We start from the raw sequence: 23915 nt of genomic DNA on the forward strand, positions 1-23915 counted from the left end.
TGTTTTTGAAGTCTTATGTTTTGGTTTTCGTAGACAAATAGACTCAACTTTGGTATACAGCTACAAGTAGTATTCTTGCAATGCTCGAGTGCATTATATCATTAGTTAAGGTTCCAGAAAAAAGATTCTCTCGTTAATTCCATTAATAGAGATATTTCGCCTTCAAACATATAAAATACAAAATTCTTGTATTTTCTCGGCTATTTTATAACTAATGGATACATTATTATGTAACCAAGTTTATAAAAATAAGATTTTCTTCCACCATTCCGTGTGAATTGTTCGCTCACTTTGTCGATCTAACGAAGCCTTATGAAAATTGTTTGACGTAATTGCTTCTGACGTCATTTTTCCATCAATTACACAATTACGAAGTTGCTAGAAGTTTACAGTCTCAAATATATTGCTTTTAATATATTTGCAAACAACATTACAGCTGCTTGTCATTAAGGAAACGTTTATGAGGTTTTATTATCAGTAGTTAATAAGCTTATTTAAATAGTATTTAATATCTATACTAATATAATAAAGCTGAAGAGTTTGTTTGTTTGATTGTTTGTTTGTTTGTTTGAACACGCTAATCTCAGGAACTACTGGTCCGATTTGAAAAATTCTTTCAGTGTTAGATAGCCCATTTATCGAGGAAGGCTATAGGCTATATAACATCACGCTACGGTAATTAGGAGCGGAGTAGCACCGAAACATGTTACAAAAACGGGGAAAATTTTGACCCATTCTCTTAGGTGACGCAAGCGAAGTTGCGCGGGTCAGCTAGTGCTATAATATAATAAACACAATATAAAAGTAATAAGCCCTGCTGATTAAAATATGCAAGAAAGTGGTTGAGAAACGTTTCAAAATATTATTGTACCATTTAGATTGACCGCAGAAGATCTAACGACAACCGCTGAAAAAATGTTTTAATTGCACTCATTTCTTTTATGAATCTATCAGTTGCGCCAACTATCGGCCAATGCCAAAAGGCCTTCACTTAACATGAACAACTCAACTAAGTTAACCACCAACCATACGATACATAAATATACCAGTACCGTAATCTCGTTATAGTTCTTCAAAGGACAACAGCCTATGAGTAGTTATTACGAGGATTCTTGGTTATTATGTAATAGAGGTTTCAGATCCCATAAATATAAAGCTATGTTATTCTAACCAAAACTTCCTTCGTCAAAAAACTTCTACACAAAAATAAAAGTAAACATTCCGATACCCACGTATTTTTCCACGCAACAAATTGTTTTATAGAGAGCAAAAAACTCTGAGGCTATAAAAGTAGCCGGGATCGTCGTCATATAAAAATAAAGAGAGTGTTGGTCAGCATTTATTTAAGGCGACAATTAAACAACGGTATCGGTATCAGTGGTCGTAACGGCCATCTGCCGGCCTGCCCGCAAGGAAAACAACATTACATTGCCACGCTACCGACGGTAGGGTGACCAACGAATATTAATATAACGTAGAAGAAACGCAGAATAAAATATTTTTGTAGTAAAAGTTGGTTGTCCATGGTGAAATTAATTTGCATGAGGATTGTTCTGTCGTAATTGACATAATATGTCTGTCAAAATCAAAAAGCTTAAAAAATATTCCTCGATAAATGTTTTCTGACGAAAGAAAAACGTGACTAACTGAAGTCCTATGTACAAGAAGGTAGTAGGGATGATTACTAAGTAAATAGTTTTGGTAAGTTAGAAGGTTCTAACTTACCAAAAATTCTTACATAATCCGCGAAATTCTTTAAAGGAACACTATTTTGTATACGAAACCTGTAGATTTAACAAGGAAAACGGTACAAAAATCCAGTTTCAATATTCGTATCGCATGGTGGCCCTTATCCTAACATCGTTTCAGGCATCGTAAAACAAACGCGGTTCCGCTGTTTAAATATTTCAATTTCTTGTTTTTCTCTCGCATTGTATACTTGACCTGTTTTGTGTGACAACTTGGAGCTTCTGTTCTCACACTCTAGTTAATCTGCCATAAAACGTTTAATGTCCCGACAACACTGTCTAGAAAATGTTTTTATGGACACTAGCTTTTTCTTCTAGAATTACTACCGTCTAGGACTGTTTGTTTAATGGCACTGCTATGTGGAAGTCGTTACTTTAATATACGAAGTCTGGTGTCAAAGAAATGTTCGTAGATATGACTGTCGGAGAGAATCAGCCATCGCATTATTAAATATGATATTATACAAATATGAGTATGAATGCTGCCTCGTAGAAACAAGTTAAATTAAAACCATCTCTCGCTATAGTGATATTTTATTGTCTTCCGAAAATAAATTCTTTCTGATAATTATTTATGTCTTGGTCCATTGACACAGGTATTGAGGGATGTTGTTGGATTAAAAATTCTAAACTTTTAACCCGAAGCAAATCAACAGCGCTAACTTTGTAATAGTAAATGTGCCTGTAGGTAATATAACCGCAAACAACGTAAAGTTTATATGCTATTTGAAATATATTATATTTTTCAGGATCTGAAACCAGTAGCTTTCCACACCATTTTGCCGTCGAACTTATTCCATCAAAGTAATTCCAATAACCTAAGTTTACTTGCTACAAAATTTAGAAAGAAAATTGTTGCTAAGCATTTTCAGGAAGACACTTTCACACTCGCCATAAAAAAATATAAAACCACACTTTGTTCCCATGAGGGAATATAGAGACACAGGAACACTCCTAGCTAGAAACCTTGCACATTGTTTCTACGTTGAGGTTATTATAATGTATTTTATGTATAGTTGTAAATACAGGTAAAGCCGTCGGCCTTGCCTTTTTACTGACCGTGTCAGCTAGCTGTCCCATCAGGTGATCAGAGTGTTAGTATATGAAGTTGTAGGTAACTGTGTATTGTAAACACACTTGTAAGTTAAAAAGTGCTGCAAAAATAACTGGTTTCAATGAAACTGAAACTGCCCACCGCGCCGTTTTAAATCGGCTTGAAGAACATTACATACACATTATTTTGTTGTATAAGTAAGGTTTAATATTCAAAAATTTTGTACAGAATAAAACAAACAATACTATCGCAACTAATTACTTAGTAACGCACAGTAAAATATATGCAGGTACAAAAACTGATTCTATTTTAAAATAGGTCAACATAGGATTACTACAAATTTCATTATTCAGTTGAATGCATTGGAAAGCTCTGTTTGGTAATATATATTTACGTTAAGTCGTCGTCGTTCGTCGGTGGTCAATAGTAGTAGAGAATCGAGCTACAGATCTCATGTAGAGTCAAGCTTTTTATTCTTCTCGGCTTCACTCTGCTGACCCTAACTTCACACATTCTACATATCAGTAAAAATGTAAGGCTTCGCCGTTTCGCTACTGTCGTGGAGGTGATACGAATATTTAGTTTCTGAAGTAAGTAAAGATAGATTTTTTAACAATCAGTTCCGTGGTTAAACAGTTTTGGAAGAATGAATAGACAGACGTTTGAATTTATAGTATTAGTATGGAGGAAGGTATGGATGTTAATGTAATAACGCTAAGCTATTTATACCGTAGTCTGTCTGATGTAATACTACGAGTATGTTACATGTGTGTTCAGATCGGTTGTGTCACTGTGTCAACATTTATCAGAATATATTTTTATCATATCTTAATATTACTCATTTCAAAAACCCAATCTTGTAATCAGTGAATAAATGGAGTTGAGTTTGAGTGTACTTTCGCAGACAAATTAAAAGAAAACCCTGGTGAGTACATAAATAGTGTTAAAAATATAGTAGCAATATTTATTATGTTGGTCGCGTTTAGGTTATGTTGATATCACAAAAACAATACGGTCTTCATGAAAAGATTTAACTATAAATCTACTAAATTAGTTAGTAAATATTAAATCACATAATCTTAAGAGGTCTTAAGATAGATAAACAGGTGTGTAAAGTAACTTTCAATTTATGTTTACGCAAAGGTTAGGTGCGTAGTAGTCGTAACCGGCTGTCCTTTTGACAAGATGTATAGATGTGATTGAATCTAGTAGGTACGTTTGTAAGGATCGTACCAAGTGACGTTTCTGCCTACCCTTTTTGGAGCAAGACCTATTTTTTGTATTTATTCATGTATCTCCAAAAAGACGTGGAGTGTGGTGTGAGTGAGCTATGTACGTTCAACAATAAACTGCAACAGGCTGAATTGATTGATTGATCGGACGCCACAAGTTTCACTCATAAATTATACAATTTGGTGCAACGTGGTTAAATTGCCAATGAATGATTGATTATGCGCCAATATTTGCGATAAGTAAACGTCAATAAATTATTAATGATATCATACAAATATGCTACTTTTGGTTGCAACTAATTAGTCGTATTTTAATCTGAGGCGGTTAAATATTGTCTTTGTTGAATGGTATGTTTGTTTTACTTTGATTACATTAACAACTCTGTGATATTATCAAATACACTTACTACGCTGATAAAAAATGTGAATATAAAATAATCCAAGCTAGCTTACAATATCTCCTATCGACCTAAATTAACAGCGCAATTAATATATTAAAGGCCTGTTTCCCCAGTTTTTGATAAGTATAGGTATGCTAATTTTAATTTTGACGGTGATTTCTTACCGTATTGTCTCTGACTTTACCTTTTGTATCAATTTTATATTATTTGTCACGTCTTCATAAACTACGCAACAAACATTCATTTACATAAACTTTCTTCCAAAAAACTTAAGACTATTAGTTTCTTAACGGAGTAAACATATTGGTAAGTTCACTTTCAGACAGTGTTTACACATAGTTCTATCATACATAGTGAATGCACTATGCAAAGTAAACTAGACCATAATGATGTGTACACACCTATGACGTGTGTACATTATTATGTGTGCCTTGTATGTGAATCAACAGTGCAGCAAATAATTGTTTACTAAACTATATATCGTTCAGTAAAAGAGTAGGGTAAGAAAATCAATACTACAACAAATATCATCCTAATTTCAATAATTTTATTGTTGTAATATTTCGTGACACAATTGTAATTGTTTTTGAGTAATTAGATTAAGTTTTTGTTATTCTGCTCCAAATTCAAATTAATGTTTTAATTTATTGAAATTAATTTTTATTTAATTATTTCATTAGCGTGATTTTGTTGTCCTATATTTCTGTGACTAATTTATTTTAAAATTATACGAATTGATGCATTATTTACAATTGGCAGACAATCAGTGCCTCGATTCTCTACTACTATCGACTACCGACAACCGAACTGTCATCGAGAAATTTTGTATGAAAATCTGATCAGCGCCTCTGACGGGTGTCGTAAAAAACATTTTGGCAGTACATTCTAAATGTCAAAATTCGATAGCTAGCCGGTTGTCGGTAGTCGATAGTGGTAGAGAATCGAGGTACAGCTGTCTAGAGGAATATCGACTGTTTGTTTAAATGGTCAAATAAAAGAGCACCGTTACTAAATATTGAATACTGCTTAAAATAGTAAAAAAAAAATAGCTTTTGGGGTCTAGTCAGTAGGGTAACGCCAAGGCGCCTACCACACGTAATACGCCTAAATACCGTAAGGTTCTCAGCGAGAATGGTCTCAGTAACTAAGACTGTTTTTGTCTTCAGAAAACAAAAAATACTTTCTGAACATAAGATATACTACTAAACAGTTAACTAAAAGTTTGCAGCAAACAATCAGCACAGTCCATCTATAGCTTTATTTCCTAGAATAAATAGATGAGAGTAGGCTTGAACGTTTGAGAGACTAAATGAAATAGAGATTAGACTAAAGCCTCAGGATTGCCTACTTGCTACTAATAAGATTTTTGTCCTAAGTGAATCTTTATTAATGTATTATCTGGAAATCCATTATGGTAACGGCAAGTGGAATATTTTAGCCTACATTAAAAAAGTATTGTATTATTTCTTTTTGTGAAGAAAATCTACGAAATATTAGGTATAAATAACTCCTAAAAGTAATCAGATTTAAATGCTGAAATACACAAAAACAAAAAAGACCCCCAGAATCCATTTGGATTTCATAACCGCAAAAAATGATATTTATCTACTCAGGTATACTACGTGAACTAATCATATTGGCAACACATAACATCTTCTGCCCAAACTTATTTAATCTAACTACCTCTTAATTATGTTAAAAGGTCCTTTAAAACGTAAGGTCAATGGTAAAATCTTCTATATATATAAAAATGAATTGCTGTTCGTAAGTCTCGCTAAAACTCGTGAACGACTGGACCGATTTGGCTAATTTTGGTCTTGAATTATTTGTGGAAGTCCAGAGAAGGTGTAAAAGGAGAATACATTTTAAAATCGCCGTATTAAATAAAACCAAGAAAGCGTGAGCGGAGTTGCGCGGGTCAGCTAGTAGAGTATAAATATTGTTCATCAAGAGCCGCATTTGAGGCACGTTCGTTCTTTCGTCACGTTTCCTTTATCTAAAGTAGATCACACCCTCGTCACCACACTGACATATTCCCGGTAATCATTGTTTTTGTATAAATTGTATGTACCTTGGCTTTGTTACTTTGTTGTTTCAAAAGTTACGTGGGAAATTATTTTGTGTTTTTGATGGAAATGTTCTGAATTCATTTTAAGGGCGTAAGATGAGTAAAGTATTGTAAGGATCGTACCAAGTGGCGTTCTTTGGTCTCTGCCTACCTCAATGGAAACAAAGGGATTTTTTGTATGTTTGTATGTATGTAGATAAATTATTTTCTACGGAGTGATACTACAACTCTTTGAAATACTGTTCTAGAAAAATATTTCAAAAGAATAAAGCTCTACTTCCGTACAGTCTGCAAAACCTTATAAGTAAACATATTTGATACACGATGTTCTCCGTGAACAAACCTGATTAAATACGAGCTACACATAAAATTATTATCCAGGAAAACTAACAAATAAATAACCATAGAAAACAAGTTACAAGAAAAACAAGGTCCTGCCTACTTCTGAACAAAACACTAGAGTATGCAATAAAGAGAGCAAAAATAACACCATCATTTGTAACTTTCAGAATTTATTTAGGAAAAAATGTTTGTCTAGTCGCAAAACAAACGTAAAATGAGTTTGGTAATCATAGCGAGAGTATAACAGTTATTACAGTGTTAATGTTACGACTTAGACAATTGTCGTAGCGGATGGGGAAATGGCGTCGCCTGTAGTTCAAATGATTTGATCGCTCTCTGAAAACATTCAGTAGCGCGATTATCTACAGTCGGTACTGTCAAGTAACGAAAGTTTGACCTTTAAAATGTGCTGCTGAATAGTTCATACGACACCTGATAGAAGGGCTGAACCGACTTTGAAATAAAATTTCTCGATGACTAGCTGGTTGTCGGTAGTCGATAGTAGTAGAGAATCGAGCTACTGTTCGCGATTCTCTACAATCAGTACTTTCGGGCATTGAGAGTTTGACATTTAAAATATACAGCAAAAAAAGTTTCTATGAAGATAACGCACTGCTAAGAAATCTTTTCGTATGAACTATTTTTGCTGTAGATTTTAAATGTAAAACTCCCGATACTCGATATTAGAGGCGCTGATCCTTTTGTCATCCAAAATTGCTTGATAGCTAGTCGGTTGTCGTTAATCGATATTCGTTCGATGATTCTGCTGATTTATCGACCTTACCTTGTCGCTATAGATGGTAACAGTGCGATGGTGAGTCATCATGCTTTCATTGATAAACATTTATAATATCATGAGGAAAATCTCCTTAAACATGAATATCTACAAATCTTGTAGTTGTAATTCAAAAAAATCTTATCGTCAAGATAAGATTTTACTGAATTACACACTTTTGTTGCTCGAAAATAAATAATGTAAATTATGTCATATCAGTATTTTCGTAGAATTTGCTCATGATAGTCGCTATATAATTTATATTTAAAAACATCGTTTGTTTGCATAAACAGGATTGTCACCATCCGATTCTTCAATATGGTTGAATCACCAAAAGTGTGGGCAAGATTTTCAAGGGATACAGGCAAAAAGTTTAAAATTGTAGATCTACACCTATCGATCGTGCAGAAGAATTGGCAAATCTGTTGATCAATTACTACATTAAAGAGGAACATACATTCGTAGCCGCAGGTAAAATTATAATTTATATTATAGTCAGCTTTAATCATATAATGGTGATTCTTCCGCGTAGTAGTTTGGTTTAAAATAAAAGTCTTTTTGTAAATGATATATTTTTTTAGGTTGTATAATTATTTTAACTGTTGTTCGTGGTGGTGGATATAGGGAAGAGTTAAGAAACAATATAGTCTTTTCTCTACATGTGTAACCATTGGACATAGTAACATTAGTACAGGGTAACTCACATCAAATTTGTCCTAGAATATCTGAATGAAAAATTGTTATCATGTGCTAACGATAATTTCCGTACATTTCATTCATTATGAAATGACGCGTAGTCATTATGACTAGAAGAATTCTTAATTCTAATTAGAAATTTTATCATAGTATACAATGATAACAACCAACCCCAGATTTCAGCTGTATTTGATAATATATCTTCTTTTAAGAATAGTGAACCCATAATATTTGTCTGATGAGCTCCAGTATCTGTCCTAAGGTTTAATGTCATGTACAGTCAGCTCCAAAAGTAGCTGTTCATACTCAATCTTTTGATACTCTATATACTGAAGTGTGCATATTATTCCATGGAAAAAACATTTGCCATTGATTGAAATGCTACTCATGCTACCTGATTTTGATCAGCTTTTTTTTAAAGTTACGTAACACAGAGGTTTTGAAAATATGAAGTGGTTTAGCTGCTTTTGGAGCTGACTGTACGTAATAAATAAGTATACTTATTAGTTGTCTAGCACCTACATACAATTTCTTCTTAGTTTGGGGTTCGATGACCATGTGACACACACAGTCCAGTTACATTTATTTAAATATCTAATTTCGTGATATATCAATTTATTATTTCCTAAATAATTGAGTGCACAATTGTATGGTTGCAGGGGTCCCACAGAACGAAGAATCCATAAGGGAGTATAAAGAAGCTTTACTATATTTTTTACGCAGCGGTTGTTATTACGGCCAAGTATGTTGTGAAGATAATGACAACGATGAAGTCGGAGAGTTTGTAGCTGGATCCATTTTGCTACTGCTCGTCAATGGAGAAGAGAGTAAAGAGATGGTAATAACGTCAAATCAAAAATAAATAAGCAAAACACGATGAATTCACTGCTTTAGTAATATCTGCTGATGGACAATTCTTAACACTATCGAATACTAGCTGACCCGCGCAACTTCGCTTGCGTTACATAAGAGTGAATGGGTCATAATTTTGCCCGTTTTTCTAACATTTTTTACTGGTACTCTGCTCCTATTGGGCGCAGCGTAATGATATATAGCTTATAGCCTTCCTCGATAAATGGGCTATCTAAAACTTAAAGAATTTTTCAAAAAGTAGTTACTGAGATTAGGTCGTTCAAACAAACAAACTCTTCAGCTTTATAATATTAGTAAAGATAAACGAGTCAGTGCAAATCAATCAGCGCTCCTAGCATATTTTGTACGAACGCATTTTTCAAATAGATTATTCAAACACGTCAGAATCGATGACACCCAGTGTAAGAAATCTTGCTTCAGTGTCATGAAACACATAATTCCAAACCCATTTTACAAGATTGAATCTTAATTTATTCCCCTTTGATTTTTTTATAATGCGCTAATTCTTAAAATAAATTAACTTGCATATTTTTTTTACAGTACAAAAATCCCGAAACAAAAGAGTTGAAGAAGTTGATAGAGATGTCTTATGTATTAGATGGTAACTACAATACTATGAATGTTCATAAACTAGACAAGTTCTATGATGACAGAGGAATCGTAGTTCGCCCAGACTATAGAGGCTATGGTATTGCGCTAGAATTTTTTAAAGCCAGGTTAGTAACATTTTATACCTGTAAGATTGAAAGTCGTGTACATATTCAAGTATAAAATAAATAATTAAACGTTGACGTCCATGTCAAATTACTTGCTTAAATATTTGTAGGTCAAGAGTATGGTGTAATCATATTTGCAAATCAAAGATGTTCGCATGAAAAACTACACAGCGCCCCTAGCTTTTGAAGGAACTATTATTTGAATAAAGAAAATATACAAATGCGACACGATAGTCCCGAATGTGTTACCTTAGGAGTATTTACTGCATTTACGTTATCGTCAACTCTCCATATTACAATGAAATGCTAAACATTTTTTTCAGGCGTTTAATATGTAAAGAACATGGAGTGACAATGACGGGAGCGTGGATGACGGCACATGGCACACAGAAGTCTGCACAGCGTGACGGTTGGGAGACAGTGGTCACAGTTGATAGAGACGAATTCGCTAAACAAATGGGAGTTACCTACGAACCGTATTCACCTACTTCAATCAAGTATATGCTTGCTAGAATACAAATATAAAATTATATTTTTTTTGTTTCATTTAGTATTTTGAAGTAACCTCCAAAAGCTCAATTCAGTTCTATGTGATTCTCAAAAGTATTTCTGATGCTACCATACACTTTAAAGTTAGACAGTGTAACTGCAAAAGAATTGCTGGAAATTGAGGATGGATTTTCAAATCTAGGTAAAACATTGCGAATCCGAAATTATAGTTCATAATACGTATACTTCGTTGCTAGACAGGAATATGCATCGTTTTTGGCGTGCGGATATGCTGCGGGCATTGTCGAAACATAGATACATACAAGCTCATACATGATATGCCCAGCGGCTTGCTTTTGCGGTAAGCCGGCCGGCTCAAATGACCGCCGCGATGAGGCCTCGGGGCTTATAGTGCGAATGAACCATCAATTATATTCGAAACTTGCCGGATTTGTAACAGGTGCACTGCGTTAAGTCTATAATATTGTTGAGGAAATGATTTGTAGTACTAATTCAATTTAGTTGCTAAGCACAGGCTGCATTTTAAAATTGTATTTACTTATCTGTTCAACGTTATCTCTATAAGTATTATTCTTTGGATATAGGCAGGAACAAGATTTCCTTATCACATTTCTAAACACATTTAAGAATTATTTGTTGAGTAACATTATGCATTTACGTAGAGATAGTTGGTATCAGTACAATCAAACAGTTCGCTCTATACAGTCACGTAGTATTTTATCTCTTCTCTTTCGTTTAGGGAGATTATTGAGTGTTGCGTTTTAACTATGAGTTATATAAAAGTGTGGTCAAAATTTTCAGGGTCTAAGGACCCTAGTAAAAAGTTCAAAATAGTTGTAGCACCTTTAGATCGAGTCCAAGAATTAGCGGAATTCATGGCCAATTACTTCGTTAAGGAAGAAAATAACTTTAGAGCTTCAGGTAAATATTATCTTTTACATAAATATCATCTTCTAAGATAACAATTTGTAATCATAATAAAACATAATTTGCATGTTTGAGTAATATTTATTTGATAAACATGACAATAAGGAAATGGTAAAAATATTGTGGCCTACATTTGAACTACTGAAAAATGTATCAAAGTATCTTCTTATCGCCTGGTTTTTCTTTTGTTCTTGAGCTTATCTACAGTAACGAAATGATTAGCGTGATTCTGTATCATTATCGACAAGCGGCTAACTATCGAGAAATGTTGTATGAAAATCTGATCAGCGCTTCTAGTGGGGGTCATAGGGATTATTATTGCAGTGCATTTTAAATGTCAAACTCTCGACGTTCGATAGTACCGACTGTATAGAGTTTTGCTACTGTTTGGAAATGTCGATAATATATATTTATTGCATTATAGGAGTCCCCAATAGTGAAGAAGCATTGAAAGAATATCGAGATTATATGACACAACAGCTGAACAACGGAGCGTACCACGCAGTAGTCTGTTGCGTAGATAACGGCAACGATGAGGAAATAGGAGATTTTGTCGGAGCATCTGTTACGTGGCGAACCACGAAGGATGCATGTGTTGAGAAGGTAAGGCTATGTTCAGATGCGTTTACAGCGCTACATGTTCGATAACTGAAGTGTAATTTTTGTGGTCAATGTACTATCAAAGTTACTGAAAGCGAGTCCTATTTAATCCTAATAATATTTCCCGTGGCAAAACCTGCTAACTCCTGGTTTCTGAGTACATTTAGCAAAGCGTAGGTAGTTTATCTATTTAATAGAGTTTTTTTTTATATGAGTTTAAACGCTATTGAATAGATAAACTACCGCTAAATGTATTCAGAAACCGGGGGTAAGACTTGCTCAAACTTAAGCATTACCAAATCAAAATTTTTCTACCATTAAGTAAGCAGAAAATTTTGTTACCAAAGATGGTTACAATAATGTGGAAGTATTTTTGCTAAAAAATCTTTTTGATTGAATTTAAAAAGCTATTATAAATTCATTTTAATACTCTGACATTTAGTTTCAGGTAAAAGCAAAAGAATATCAAAAGTTTATGCAGTTATCAGCTGGCATGAAAACATATTATGATATCACAGTGAAACACAAACAAGACAAGTATTATATCGACAGAGGCATCGCAGTTCATCCTGACTACAGAGGCTATGGTATTGCACAGGAATTCCTGAAAGTCAGGTTAGTTTGTAATATTTTATTTCTTGCCATTTTTCCATTTCCATTTCTTGCCTTGAGTTATTTTACCCCTGACACTGAGATTTCATATTACTTTGAGAGGCAGTCTAGTCTGATGATGTTATTTTATTTTCAAGCTTACGGGTAATTTACCAATATTATGTAGTCCAGTCAAAGTCAAATTTGTTTAAATATTAGGTATACTGTGTGTTCTCCACTGCGCTGCGTTAGAACTGATTTTTTCATATCCTGGTTATATTATTTTGACAAAACATCTACATAGACATTATAATTATCGAATAAAATTATCAGATGATGTAAAATTGGTTATGTCATCGCACATTTCAAAAGATTAAAATATGATACACTTTTTTCAGGAGAATGGAATGCAAAGAACACGGAGTACCTTTAACGGGAGCATGGATGTCAGCATTTGGTACACAGAAAGCTGGCCGGCGCGATGGCTGGGAAATAGTGTGTACAATTGATAGACACGAATTCATTACTAAATTTGATGCAATGCACGATCCAAATACACCTCCAACTATCGAATTTATGATCTATAAAATATAAATATTATGTTGTTGATATTGGCGTTTTATTATTCGTTACACATATTCGTGTTGGCATTAATGATGAACCTGCTGGGCATAATAAGGTAAACGAGTAAGTCGAGTCGAGCTTTTTTGTAGATAAATATTGCCGAACCAAACGTGCCGAACCGCATATGTGTAATCCTAAATCTTTTGGCACTACAGATACTTAAAACAAACTTGCTAATTTCTTATTACATTCCCAACTAGCACACAAGCGCTATAACAAGCTGTACAATGGCCGGTTAAAGGATTTTTATAACGCCTTAGGCTCCTTAGTAAGAAGTATAGTGGTTCTATAAGCGGCTACAGATCTCTTGTAGCGTCAAATAGGCCCATACTGTCCAGCTTATAGCTCGACATTGGATCTACAGTGGTCGTAAATAATAATTATAATAGTACGTAGTATAGTAGTAATACAGGAGCGCTAAAATAAGATGAAGGTGGTATAATCGCGCTACAAGAGCTTTTTCGCAGCTTCGTGGCGCTTACCAGCTGTTGTACAGAGGTGGTTAGCGCCACGAGCGTTCGAAAAAGCTCTTGCAGCGCGATTATACCACCTTTACCTTATTTTAGCGCTACTGTGTAACGGTTATAAATGCTAACGCTCTAAATTAGTAATATAGTCGGTTTATTATGGTGTAAACTAAATATATTTTTTTAAAATGAATCATCAGTGACAAATGAGGAGACATTTTATTTTTACGGATTGGATTATTAAAATAACAAGTAGTCTATCGCTTTTATTTCTTTGTGTACGTGATATGAAAGTGCGAGTTCAAGTTTGCTGTCAATATATATGTATATTATCGTCAATATTTTCATGCGCCCTCAAAATATTCAGTTTTAAGTGCAAAAATTATATAGATATGTGGATTTGGAAATTGTATTTTAAACATAAATAAGACTTTGAGGGTTACAGATAATTTAATTAGGGTTATAGGTAATAAAAAATGATTTTAATTATGTTAACGTTACCAGGCTATAGATTTATATGATCTTCAAAAGATCGTAATAACCTCAAAAAATATGTTTACCAAATGCTATAATGGCGTCTCGATCAAGCAGCTCTCAGAGTTGGTTACATCTGCTGTAGCGCCTTAAGCTGTACAAAGGCTCTAGTGTTTGCTGTTGTAGACCTCAAGGTTTTGCAGTTGTGGCATAGGAGTGCTTCAATATAACTGTTTTGGTCGCACACCAGCATTTTACTCGTACTTTTAGGGGTCAGTCGTTGAATATTAAAATAGTTTGAAAATCTTTTTTATTTTATTTTATTTTATTTTATTTTATTTTATTTTATTTTATTTTATTTTATTTTATTTTATTTTATTTTATTTTATTTTATTTTATTTTATTTTATTTTATTTTATTTTATTTTATTTTATTTTATTTTATTTTATTTTATTTTATTTTATTTTATTTTATTTTATTTTATTTTATTTTATTTTATTTTATTTTATTTTATTTTATTTTATTTTATTTTATTTTATTTTATTTTATTTTATTTTATTTTATTTTATTTTATTTTATTTTATTTTATTTTAATTTATTTTATTTTATTTTATTTTATTTTATCTTTAAAAACAGTTGACAGACTGAACCACCACTGCACCTATGTAAATATATTATGATAATAATTTTAAGCTTTAGTATAAAGGTATATTACTCGGTTATAGCGCTTTAGGTGCTTAACATAATTCTGTAATCCCCATGGCTGTAAAAATGTTTCGAATGATACCTCATACATCTATTTGCCGTACAGAAGCCATATAAATATCTGATATAACGCTCAAGGCGCTATTAAAGACCTACGCAACTCTTTTATAGATGAGTAATACACTAGCCCTAAAAAAATCTGTTATAGAACCTAAGGCATTACAAAAAGCTTATTTACGCTCTTGAGCGCTATAAGCGCAACGCATAACTCCGTTTAAACTCCTTTATCTCCTAAAGTCCCCTTATACAGTTAACGGTGTTATAGAAGATTCCATTAACTCAGTTATACTTCCCTAGGCTGTCTAGCGATGCAATTACAGGCTCATATATCACTATAAGTCATTAGTTTCCTACTAAACGGCTACTGTCCCGCCTAGCTGTTAAAGGGTTTTCTAAATAGCTAGTATACAACTTATAGAGAATTGTACAGCATTTGAACGACTCTTATGCAACTATCAGGCTGTATAACGACTGTATAAGCAGCTTGTGTGCTAGTTGGGTTATTTCTTATGTTTTTCAAAGATTCAGATTTTTTATTTAAAAAAAATGGAGGCGGTAGATATTCTTGCCAGAGAAATTTCAGTGATGTATAATAATGAAGTAGATGAAATGAAATGGCACCTTCACCAATATCCATTCCAGCCTACGAAAAAGATTAATAAAACTGAGGTTCAATTTAACTGTTAGTCAATTATGCAGGAATTAGTAATCTAGAATATCAGTTAGAGGACGTAATCCAGCGATAGGTTCTATGACTGTGGTTTAATCTTGTTAACCCCTGTCCTTCCCCAAGGTATAGAACTCAGCCAGCCGGCTAACTTGATGCTGTTGGACCGAAAGCCGTTCGTTATTCGTGTACCTAAATGCTAGTCCCTAGATAGATTGTCTAAGTTCCCGATCTTGGTGACCAACTTGATTAGACCCATGATCTACCTACCTATTACACACTGTGATTTGCATAGTAGATATCTGAATTACGTTAAAGTGTCATTTTCCTTATAATAAACTGCAATAATACCTGCAAACCATTGTTGGCCACAGACGAGAGACCGAGATCTTTGTCACACCTTGAAACACAAAGATGAAAGCTTACGATAATGGCATAACTGTCGTGATTGGCCTCAAACCTTCTTTTCAGATGATTTCAATGACTTTATTTAGGATGTTTAATGTTTATTCTAGTAATTCAAATGTATCCAGAGCCAAAGTAAGGCTTTGAAAAACAATACCTACATACTACAAGATTATAAGATTAACATTTCGACCTTAAGTATATTAACAGGTATTCGAAAAAAATAATTTCAAACAATTAATCCTACACTCAATTTTGCGTTAACATTTTTGTATAAAAAGGCCAAAGCCCCAATACGAGAGCGGAGCAGCGGGTAGGGATTTAACGATATCATACAGACTGTTTGTTTTCAATTAATGTGAAAGCTGTGAAACACGTAAACATAAACAAGTTGGATTATACTAGATTCTCAGAAAACACAGATTGTTGACGAAATATTTGCAGATATTTTATCCAATAACAAAAATGTTAATAATTCTAAAGTATTTTTTTTTATTATTATTTATTTATTATTTGAGGGCATGCAAAGTCCCCAACCCGCACTTGGGCAGCGTGGTGGACTCAAGGACTAACCCCTCCCTCATTACCTTTAGGAGGAGACCCTTGCCCAGTAGTGGGAAAGTAATGGGTAATTTTTTATTTATTTTATTTTTTTTTAATAACCCATGATTCTGAAATTTTACCAAAGAAATCTGTATCGTAAAATCGTATACAAGAATGGCATGAAATCTACTGGCTAAGGGAGTAAAATATTGGATGAACATTTAGAAAATGTCAGTTGGTCCTTAGAAAGAATTTATTATTCTACTAGCCTTATTTAGAAATATTTTAAAATTATTAGATGTTAAACCTACTACCTGAATAGAAGCAATTTAAATCCATCCACAGTGCGTTAGTTACGATTGAACCTCGTGTAAAAACCCCATGTAATAAATCGCGTTTATTGTCCTCAAAGTTGTTAACACTCAGAATTTTACAGCAAAAAGTAATATATTTCTTCAACACGTATTAACAATAAGGATGCCATAGTTGTACTAAGATTTATATAAAAAAAACTTCTGTCGTATTCATGAAAATTATGTATGTTTATTTAGTTTTATGTTGTTTCTTTGTTTTATTGTTCTTTTGTAAACATCATAAAAATCCCCCATACGTTTATCTGACATAGAAATTCCATAAACTGTTGTTGTTCTTCAGTTTATACGGATTACGATTGTTTCAGTAAATTCCTTTACATATTAAACTATTTCAGTTTTGAAAAACCCGCTATGAAATTGAATGTGTTGCTAAACGGGAGGATTCTCGTGCTCTGCAGTAGGCAGAATTATACAGCAGCTGTAAATTACGTTGATAAGACTATAACAAACAATAGACGATATATAATCAGGCAAATAATCATGTAGATCACACAAATATTTGTAGCGAGTGTAAAAGTGATATTCGATAGTAGTGAGAAATTGCCTTTTTGTGTATCAGAAAAATATAATTTAAAAAAACAGCATTTTTTAGTATACTATATTATTATGTCAATCTAAATAGAATTTAGTATTATACAACTGCTAGGTAAGGGTCTCCTCCCGGAATTATGGTGGGGTTAATGAATCAACTTTTATGGTAACAGGACTGATTCCGATATTCGGTATCGCAATTTATATCCTCTTTATGTGACAACAGTTAGTTAAATATGAATAAATAATCTGGAAAATTAAGAACATTAATGAGTCAGATCAATTGCACAATGATATTATGATATGAATAACTGATAATGCGGATAATACAATGATTGTGCAGGTTTATTTATATCATTAATCTTACTACGCACAGGTGGTGATTCAAGCGGAAGTATGGGCCGTACTCTAAATTAACAAAAAGCGTAGTGTTCATATTTAACTAGGATTAATACCAGCCAACTATGCAGGACATTCTACTAATATTATAAATGCAAACGATTGTGAGTATGTATGTATAAATGTTTATTACCCTTTCAAGCAAATACTACTAAATCGATTACGATGAAATTTGGTAAGTAGGTAGCTGAAGATCAAGAATAACACATAGGTTTTTTATCCCGGAGTTCCCGAGAGATCGGGATATACACGGGAAGGGTTTCCATGCGGACAAAGTAGCGGGCGGCCTCTAGTTGTTTATATTTTACACGTGTGTGCACAGAATACAGGTGCACTCCCTATTTTCTCACTCTCGTAGGCCGGTGAGGCGAATAACCAACACCATCAGTGATAAGTCAGGTGGCGGACCAGCTCAGGTTTTACGTGCATAATGAGGCACAGAGGTCTGCGGCCTCAACTCCTTGACTTCGGGCGATTCACTGAGAATCTCTTAACAGAAAAAGTCAGGAATATTTTTTGATCATACCGTCGAACTTTGCTTAGCAGCCGCATAAACTACCATCAAGTCAATATTCAATTTCTAGCACTGTTTATTTCCATACCTAATTTTGAATCAAAAGGAAACATCGTAAAAAGCTTGCATGTCTGATAGTTTATTAAAGAGTTCTAGAAATAAATATAAATTCCCAATCCGTACCTGAACTCCGGATACAAGGCACAGCGGTGAGCTAAATGATTAACTTTATAAATCATATGATCACATTGATCCGTGATAGATAAAATGAGATAGCAATCATTTGTTTACCTTATCTTTCCAATACAATCAGTAATATTGTACAGCAACAAACCTTTAAGTACCATTCAGCTATTTCAGCACTGTTGAGCTTTTTAGTATATTTACTACGTAGTACTTAAAGAGACTTTGACCTTATTTAATAGTTAGAATTTTAATGTTTAGTTAAATATACTGCACTCCGCTTTGTTATTTCCTTAACACACTTCATATGGGTTTTTTGTGAAGACAAAGGTGGCAATATATTTTAGGCTTTATTAAAATACAAATAATATTGCAGATAAACATTACGTGTTTACAAAACATTACTTTGAGGAAAATGTTTAAGGGAACTTCGGCTAGTCGCGTGACCGTGATTCTGAATGGCGAATTACTTTATCTATTCAAACAACTTCTACATAATATAATCTTATTAACAGCAACAATTATGATAAGATAATGAATAATAATATTTTGATACAATATACATATAAGAAAAAAATCGAGCGTTTGCGTGTACTATTAATTGTTCTTTTGCGTTACAAACACGTGTAGTTCCAAACTTTGTTCTACCTCCAAGATGACTGAACCCTTCAAAGTGTGGTCGAAGTTCTCAGTAACTAAGGGTACTGAGACCTTTAAGTTTAAAATGATGGAACCACCGATAGACCGGCTAGATGACGTCATGGATCTAGTATATAAGTACTTTATGAAAGAAGAGTCTATCTTCAAAGCTGCAGGTAAGGTTACTCCTTCAATTCTTCGATGTTAATCAATTAATTTGACAGCCTCCGTGGCGCTGTGGTTTATGTCGCCACGCCGATACCATTGCGTCGGGAGGCCGTGGGTTCGATTCCCACACGGAGCAATTCTTTGTGTAAAAGTTTGTGCAATTTTGTACAAATAATTGTTTCGGGTCTGGTTGTACTTTGTGTCCGTTGTTTGTATGTTTGTAAAAGTCCCCGCGACACAAGAGAAATTCTTAGTGCGGGAGTTGTTTTATCAAAAAAAAAATACTATACTATTATTAGTGGTGACTCTATGTGTAGGTATTATGTTTAATAAATCTAAAGTTGGGTTAGTCAAAGTCAAAGTCAAATATTCTTTATTTCATAAACTTTAACAAGTATTTGAAAACGTCAAAATATTTTTTATCTACCACCGTTTCGGAAAAACTGTTGCTCGTGAGATGAAACTCGGCTTGCTCTTTTTAAATGTCAATATTTCCAAATTATTAACAATGTCATAATAATGATACAATACCTCTTTCAACAAATTCTATGGGAACAGGATAATAATTATGACTACCTGGTTGATATAATACATTTATGTTGTTTCGGTTGATTCTTATTCAAGTATATTATAATTAAGAGGTTTTGTTAAAAGGGTAACTATAAATATTGGTACATAGACGATAATATAACGTGTTTTAATTGTTTTTTTAGGAGTACCGAAAGGTGACCAAGAGGCACTGAAAGCAGAATACGAATTATTGGTAACTGGATACATAAGTGACGAGTTATTTCATACAACTGTGTGTTGTGTGGATAATGACAATGAGGAAATTGGGGAAATTGTTGGAGCATCTTTCATGACACTTACAAAGAAGAATACGCCTCTGGAACTGCAGGTTTTTATTTAATTGAATTAATATTTGCATACAAAATAATAAACGTCTATTATTTCTAGTCTAATACTGCAATACCTGTTATTTTATCACTGGAAATTATTTTAATTAGATTCAAATTTAATTTAAAAAATCTTGGAGCGGTTTGGTAAATAAAAAAATATTAGGTCGGGGAAAAAGTCTTTTCGCATTATAGTATGTGTGAACTTGTAATATTTTTTTTTTGCTACACAAAAAACTGATATTTGGGTATCTCACGAGCTCGCTGATAGAAACCTAATGAACCGTGTACTCATTCACACACACAAATTTCATACATACTGTAATGCGAAAAAACTTTTTCCCCAACCTAATATTTATTTGACCGTACTAACTGACCGTTACTTATTTATTTTGATTCTGATTAGTTCCACCCGCAATCAAAGGAACTTCTAAAAGCTTTCGAAATGATCCTCACTTTACCAAGTTTGACCACGAAGATGGATGAGTTAAACATTGACCAGTATTACGATGGCAGAGGAGTCGTGGTGAGCTCCAAGTACAGAGGATGCGGTATAGCTCAGGAGTTCCTTAAAGTCAGGTGAGATATGCAAAGTTATTAACTGACAAGTTTAGTCTTTATTAAATTTATTTACATTTACAGACTTGATATGATATGCTGAAACATATTTTCGGATATTTGTCTGCTGCCATTATTTCAATTACAAAACACGGGTTAAGCCGAAAATAATTATTGAATTCTTTCAATTCATCGATGATCCCTCATTAAGCAGTTATACCTACAGATGCAGTATGCTTAAAAATAGAAAATAACATTTTTTTCCATTTTTGAGTGCTCACGACACTTACGTCGGCAAATGTCGACAAAAATATAGCGTAGTGAGCACTTTCTGATTTGTAGAGTATAGCCGACCGTGACGGTCAAAGGGTTAATTCTACTTAAACAAAACCTTTGCGTTAGAGGATCTCAAAACGAAGGAAAGGGAAAACGAAGAGACTAAAGTTTTTATTTAATTCCAGGCGGTTAGTATGTAAAGAGAAAGGAGTACCATTAACATGCGCCATGATGACGGCAATCGGTACCCAGAAAGCCGCAGAGCGTGATGGATGGCAAACTATGGAAGAACTTGACTTCGAAGAGTTTGGTAAACTACACGGTGTCAGCTTCGAGGGCAGTCCTAAGATAGCTAAGTTAATGGCTGTCAGAATAGATTAACCCTCTCTGAAAGGAAGATCATCGTATAAATATTAGGTCGGGGAAAAAGTCTTTTCGCATTATAGTATGTATGAACTTGTAATAAAATCTTTTCTCTACACAATAAAGCTCGATATTTGGGTAGGTACCCCACGAGCTCACTGAAAGAAACCTAATGAACCGTGTACTCATTTGTGATTCTTGAAGCCACAGAGATTTTATTACAAGGTTATACATATTATAATGCGAAAAGACTTTTTCCTCGACCTAATTATATTCATCTAATTACTTGATTGAATGGTTTGATTAACTCAAACAACTTTTAATCAATTTTAAATTGGTCTTATTTAGATTATAGTAATATTTCTTTCAATACTGCTCAAATACTTGTAGTGCGATTCTCTACCACTATCGACTATCGCCAACTGGCTAAAATCTGATCAGCGCCTCTAGCAGTCGCCGTAGAAACTGTGTATGCAATACATTTTTGATGTCAAACTCTCTACACTCGATAGTACCGGCGCGGCGGTAGAAAATCGCGCTACTGATTTGATGTGACCGCATTGTTACTTTTACAATATTGTTGAAAGGCCTTTCAGAAATCCAGTTAATATTAAGAGTTAGTACCTAATAAATAATCTTTTTTTGTGATATCATCTATTTCCTGGTTTTATTTACCGTTATCTGATAAATGTCTGTTAATTGCGATTATTTATCGCACTTAATAATATGGCCACAATGTCTAAGCTTATCTTAAACCAAAAGATAATCTGGTTGAATGTTGTATTAATATTACAATGCTATAATAAGATCACAGTTTTTAACAAAAGATAAAGAAACTGAACCTATAGCAATTTTTGAATAGACTGATAGCACGCGTTTGCTACGCGTGCTGTCAGTGCTTTACCGTGAAAAAAGGTTTTAAAAATCCTGAAAGTAGCTAAAACAGTAGCGCGCTTCTCAGCCACTATCGACTATATACGTGACACGTGTTCAGCGCCTTTAGCGGATGCCGTGGGAACTATTTTAGCAGAAACTCGAAACTCCATAGTATCTACTGTAGAGAACTATCGGTTAGCGAACGCTTAACATTTCATCATTTAAGAAAAATAATTCATATGAAAGACATTAGAGGCGCTAATCAGATTTTCAAACGTAAAATTGACGATCAGATTACTATAGTTCCATCTGTTGATTGTCTGTTATCTGGTCTCTTATCACTTTTATTACGATGTCTTAATGTAAGTAGATATGATCTCAATCAGTCTGTGAGTCAACTTCCTGCTTTAATATTTATATATGTGAAAGATAATATAATTGACCAACTACAGAAGAAGGGTTTAATCATTCATCATCAATTCGGCTACGTTCTTTAAGTGTTGAGAATAATAAGTCCGCGTTATTTTCAGCACACAGTACTATAGCATCGCTATCGTATAGAAATTTTAATATTTAAAACCTACCTGAAACAATATTTCTTTAGAAATACTAATTTTCAACCACATTCGAGTAACTATTGAAAAAAAAAATATATAAACTTTAATAGCGCCCCTAGTGTATTCTGCGCGAACTAGCTATTTTCGGGTTATTGCCTGAGTAGGTACCTGAGTTCCCTGAGTTTATCTTCACGAACTATTTTAAAAATAAATCGGGGCCCTCCGCGACGGGGGCCTCGGGAATCGGGGTACTCAGGGAATAACCCCTATTTTCTGTATTATTTTAAATGTCAAACGCTCGCCAAAATTGTGCTAGGTACTGATTACTTTTTCCTACATGATCGAAGTTACGGTGTAGGTACTGTTACTAAAAATCGTCCCACAGTCAAGTCAATAACCTTCTACAAGAGCAATATACTTATACATATATTGCATTGTACGGTCTGCAGAACAGGCGTCAAGACGTTAGCATTAGACGTTCACGCGGGTGACATGAAGCGTCGTTAGGCGACGTCGTGACGTAATTGCGCCCGTCGAGTGCACGCGCCGTCTAAATGGGCGGACTCTACCTAACTATATTACTTGTACACCACTTTTATTTGTTTTTTTTATAATAACTTATTCTTGTGTTAAAATTACGGCCAGCATTGTATATTTGTTTATTGTTTGAGTGTACACTATGTGTCAAAATATTATATTACTTATTAATTTAGGTGAAATTATTATTTACATAAGTATAATTACTGTTATATGTATATACAAAATCTAAAACAAAAATAAAGTTTCTAATCTAAATGCTTACCTTCTGTTATGTGTTTACATACGTTTGTGTATGCAATATTCCGACTTAATACTAGTTAGTACTTACAAGCTTACTTTTACTATTACAGAGTCAACCTTAAGCCAAAGAATGAACTTTTTTCTACCAGAAGTACACAAACCTTAGTAGAAAGAAGGTTTTATTTCTGTGTAATTATTTATACCTAAAAGTTGAGATTATTTTTATTAAAAGTGGTTCTTGGCGTTTAAGTTGTTAATCTGAAAACATTTTTAGGCTATCGAGTGTACTATCTCACACACTAACTATTTAAAAGTTAGTAGTA

At 33.6% G+C, this 23915-nt stretch overlaps 3 protein-coding genes across 4 annotated transcripts; all 3 read left to right on the forward strand.

Annotated features, from left to right (window-relative positions):
* The first annotated feature begins 3368 nt into the window (after positions 1-3368).
* Positions 3369-10437, forward strand: LOC142975022 (uncharacterized). 2 transcript variants are annotated; one of them, XM_076117650.1, is made up of 5 exons: positions 3369-3392; positions 7914-8091; positions 8976-9154; positions 9730-9905; positions 10229-10437. In XM_076117650.1, the coding sequence occupies exons 3-5, from the start codon at positions 9152-9154 to the stop codon at positions 10428-10430; spliced, it is 381 nt and encodes a 126-aa protein (XP_075973765.1). In that variant the 5' UTR covers positions 3369-3392; positions 7914-8091; positions 8976-9151; the 3' UTR covers positions 10431-10437. The 2 variants fall into 2 exon arrangements, with proteins under 2 accessions (XP_075973765.1, XP_075973764.1); XM_076117649.1 differs by lacking the exon at positions 3369-3392 and adding an exon at positions 3537-3727.
* Positions 10438-10567: 130 nt separating this feature from the next.
* LOC142975021 (uncharacterized) lies at positions 10568-13192 on the forward strand. The gene is made up of 4 exons (XM_076117648.1): positions 10568-11336; positions 11767-11945; positions 12385-12557; positions 12932-13192. The coding sequence occupies exons 1-4, from the start codon at positions 11183-11185 to the stop codon at positions 13125-13127; spliced, it is 702 nt and encodes a 233-aa protein (XP_075973763.1). The 5' UTR covers positions 10568-11182; the 3' UTR covers positions 13128-13192.
* A 5868-nt stretch (positions 13193-19060) lies between these two features.
* LOC142975052 (uncharacterized) lies at positions 19061-21991 on the forward strand. Its single transcript, XM_076117696.1, has 4 exons — positions 19061-19294; positions 20000-20184; positions 20589-20761; positions 21202-21991. Exons 1-4 carry the CDS (start codon positions 19135-19137, stop codon positions 21395-21397), a joined length of 714 nt encoding a protein of 237 aa, XP_075973811.1. The 5' UTR covers positions 19061-19134; the 3' UTR covers positions 21398-21991.
* Positions 21992-23915: the final 1924 nt, after the last annotated feature.

This window comes from Anticarsia gemmatalis, chromosome 8, assembly GCF_050436995.1.
Source record: "Anticarsia gemmatalis isolate Benzon Research Colony breed Stoneville strain chromosome 8, ilAntGemm2 primary, whole genome shotgun sequence".
NCBI lineage: Eukaryota > Metazoa > Arthropoda > Insecta > Lepidoptera > Erebidae > Anticarsia > Anticarsia gemmatalis.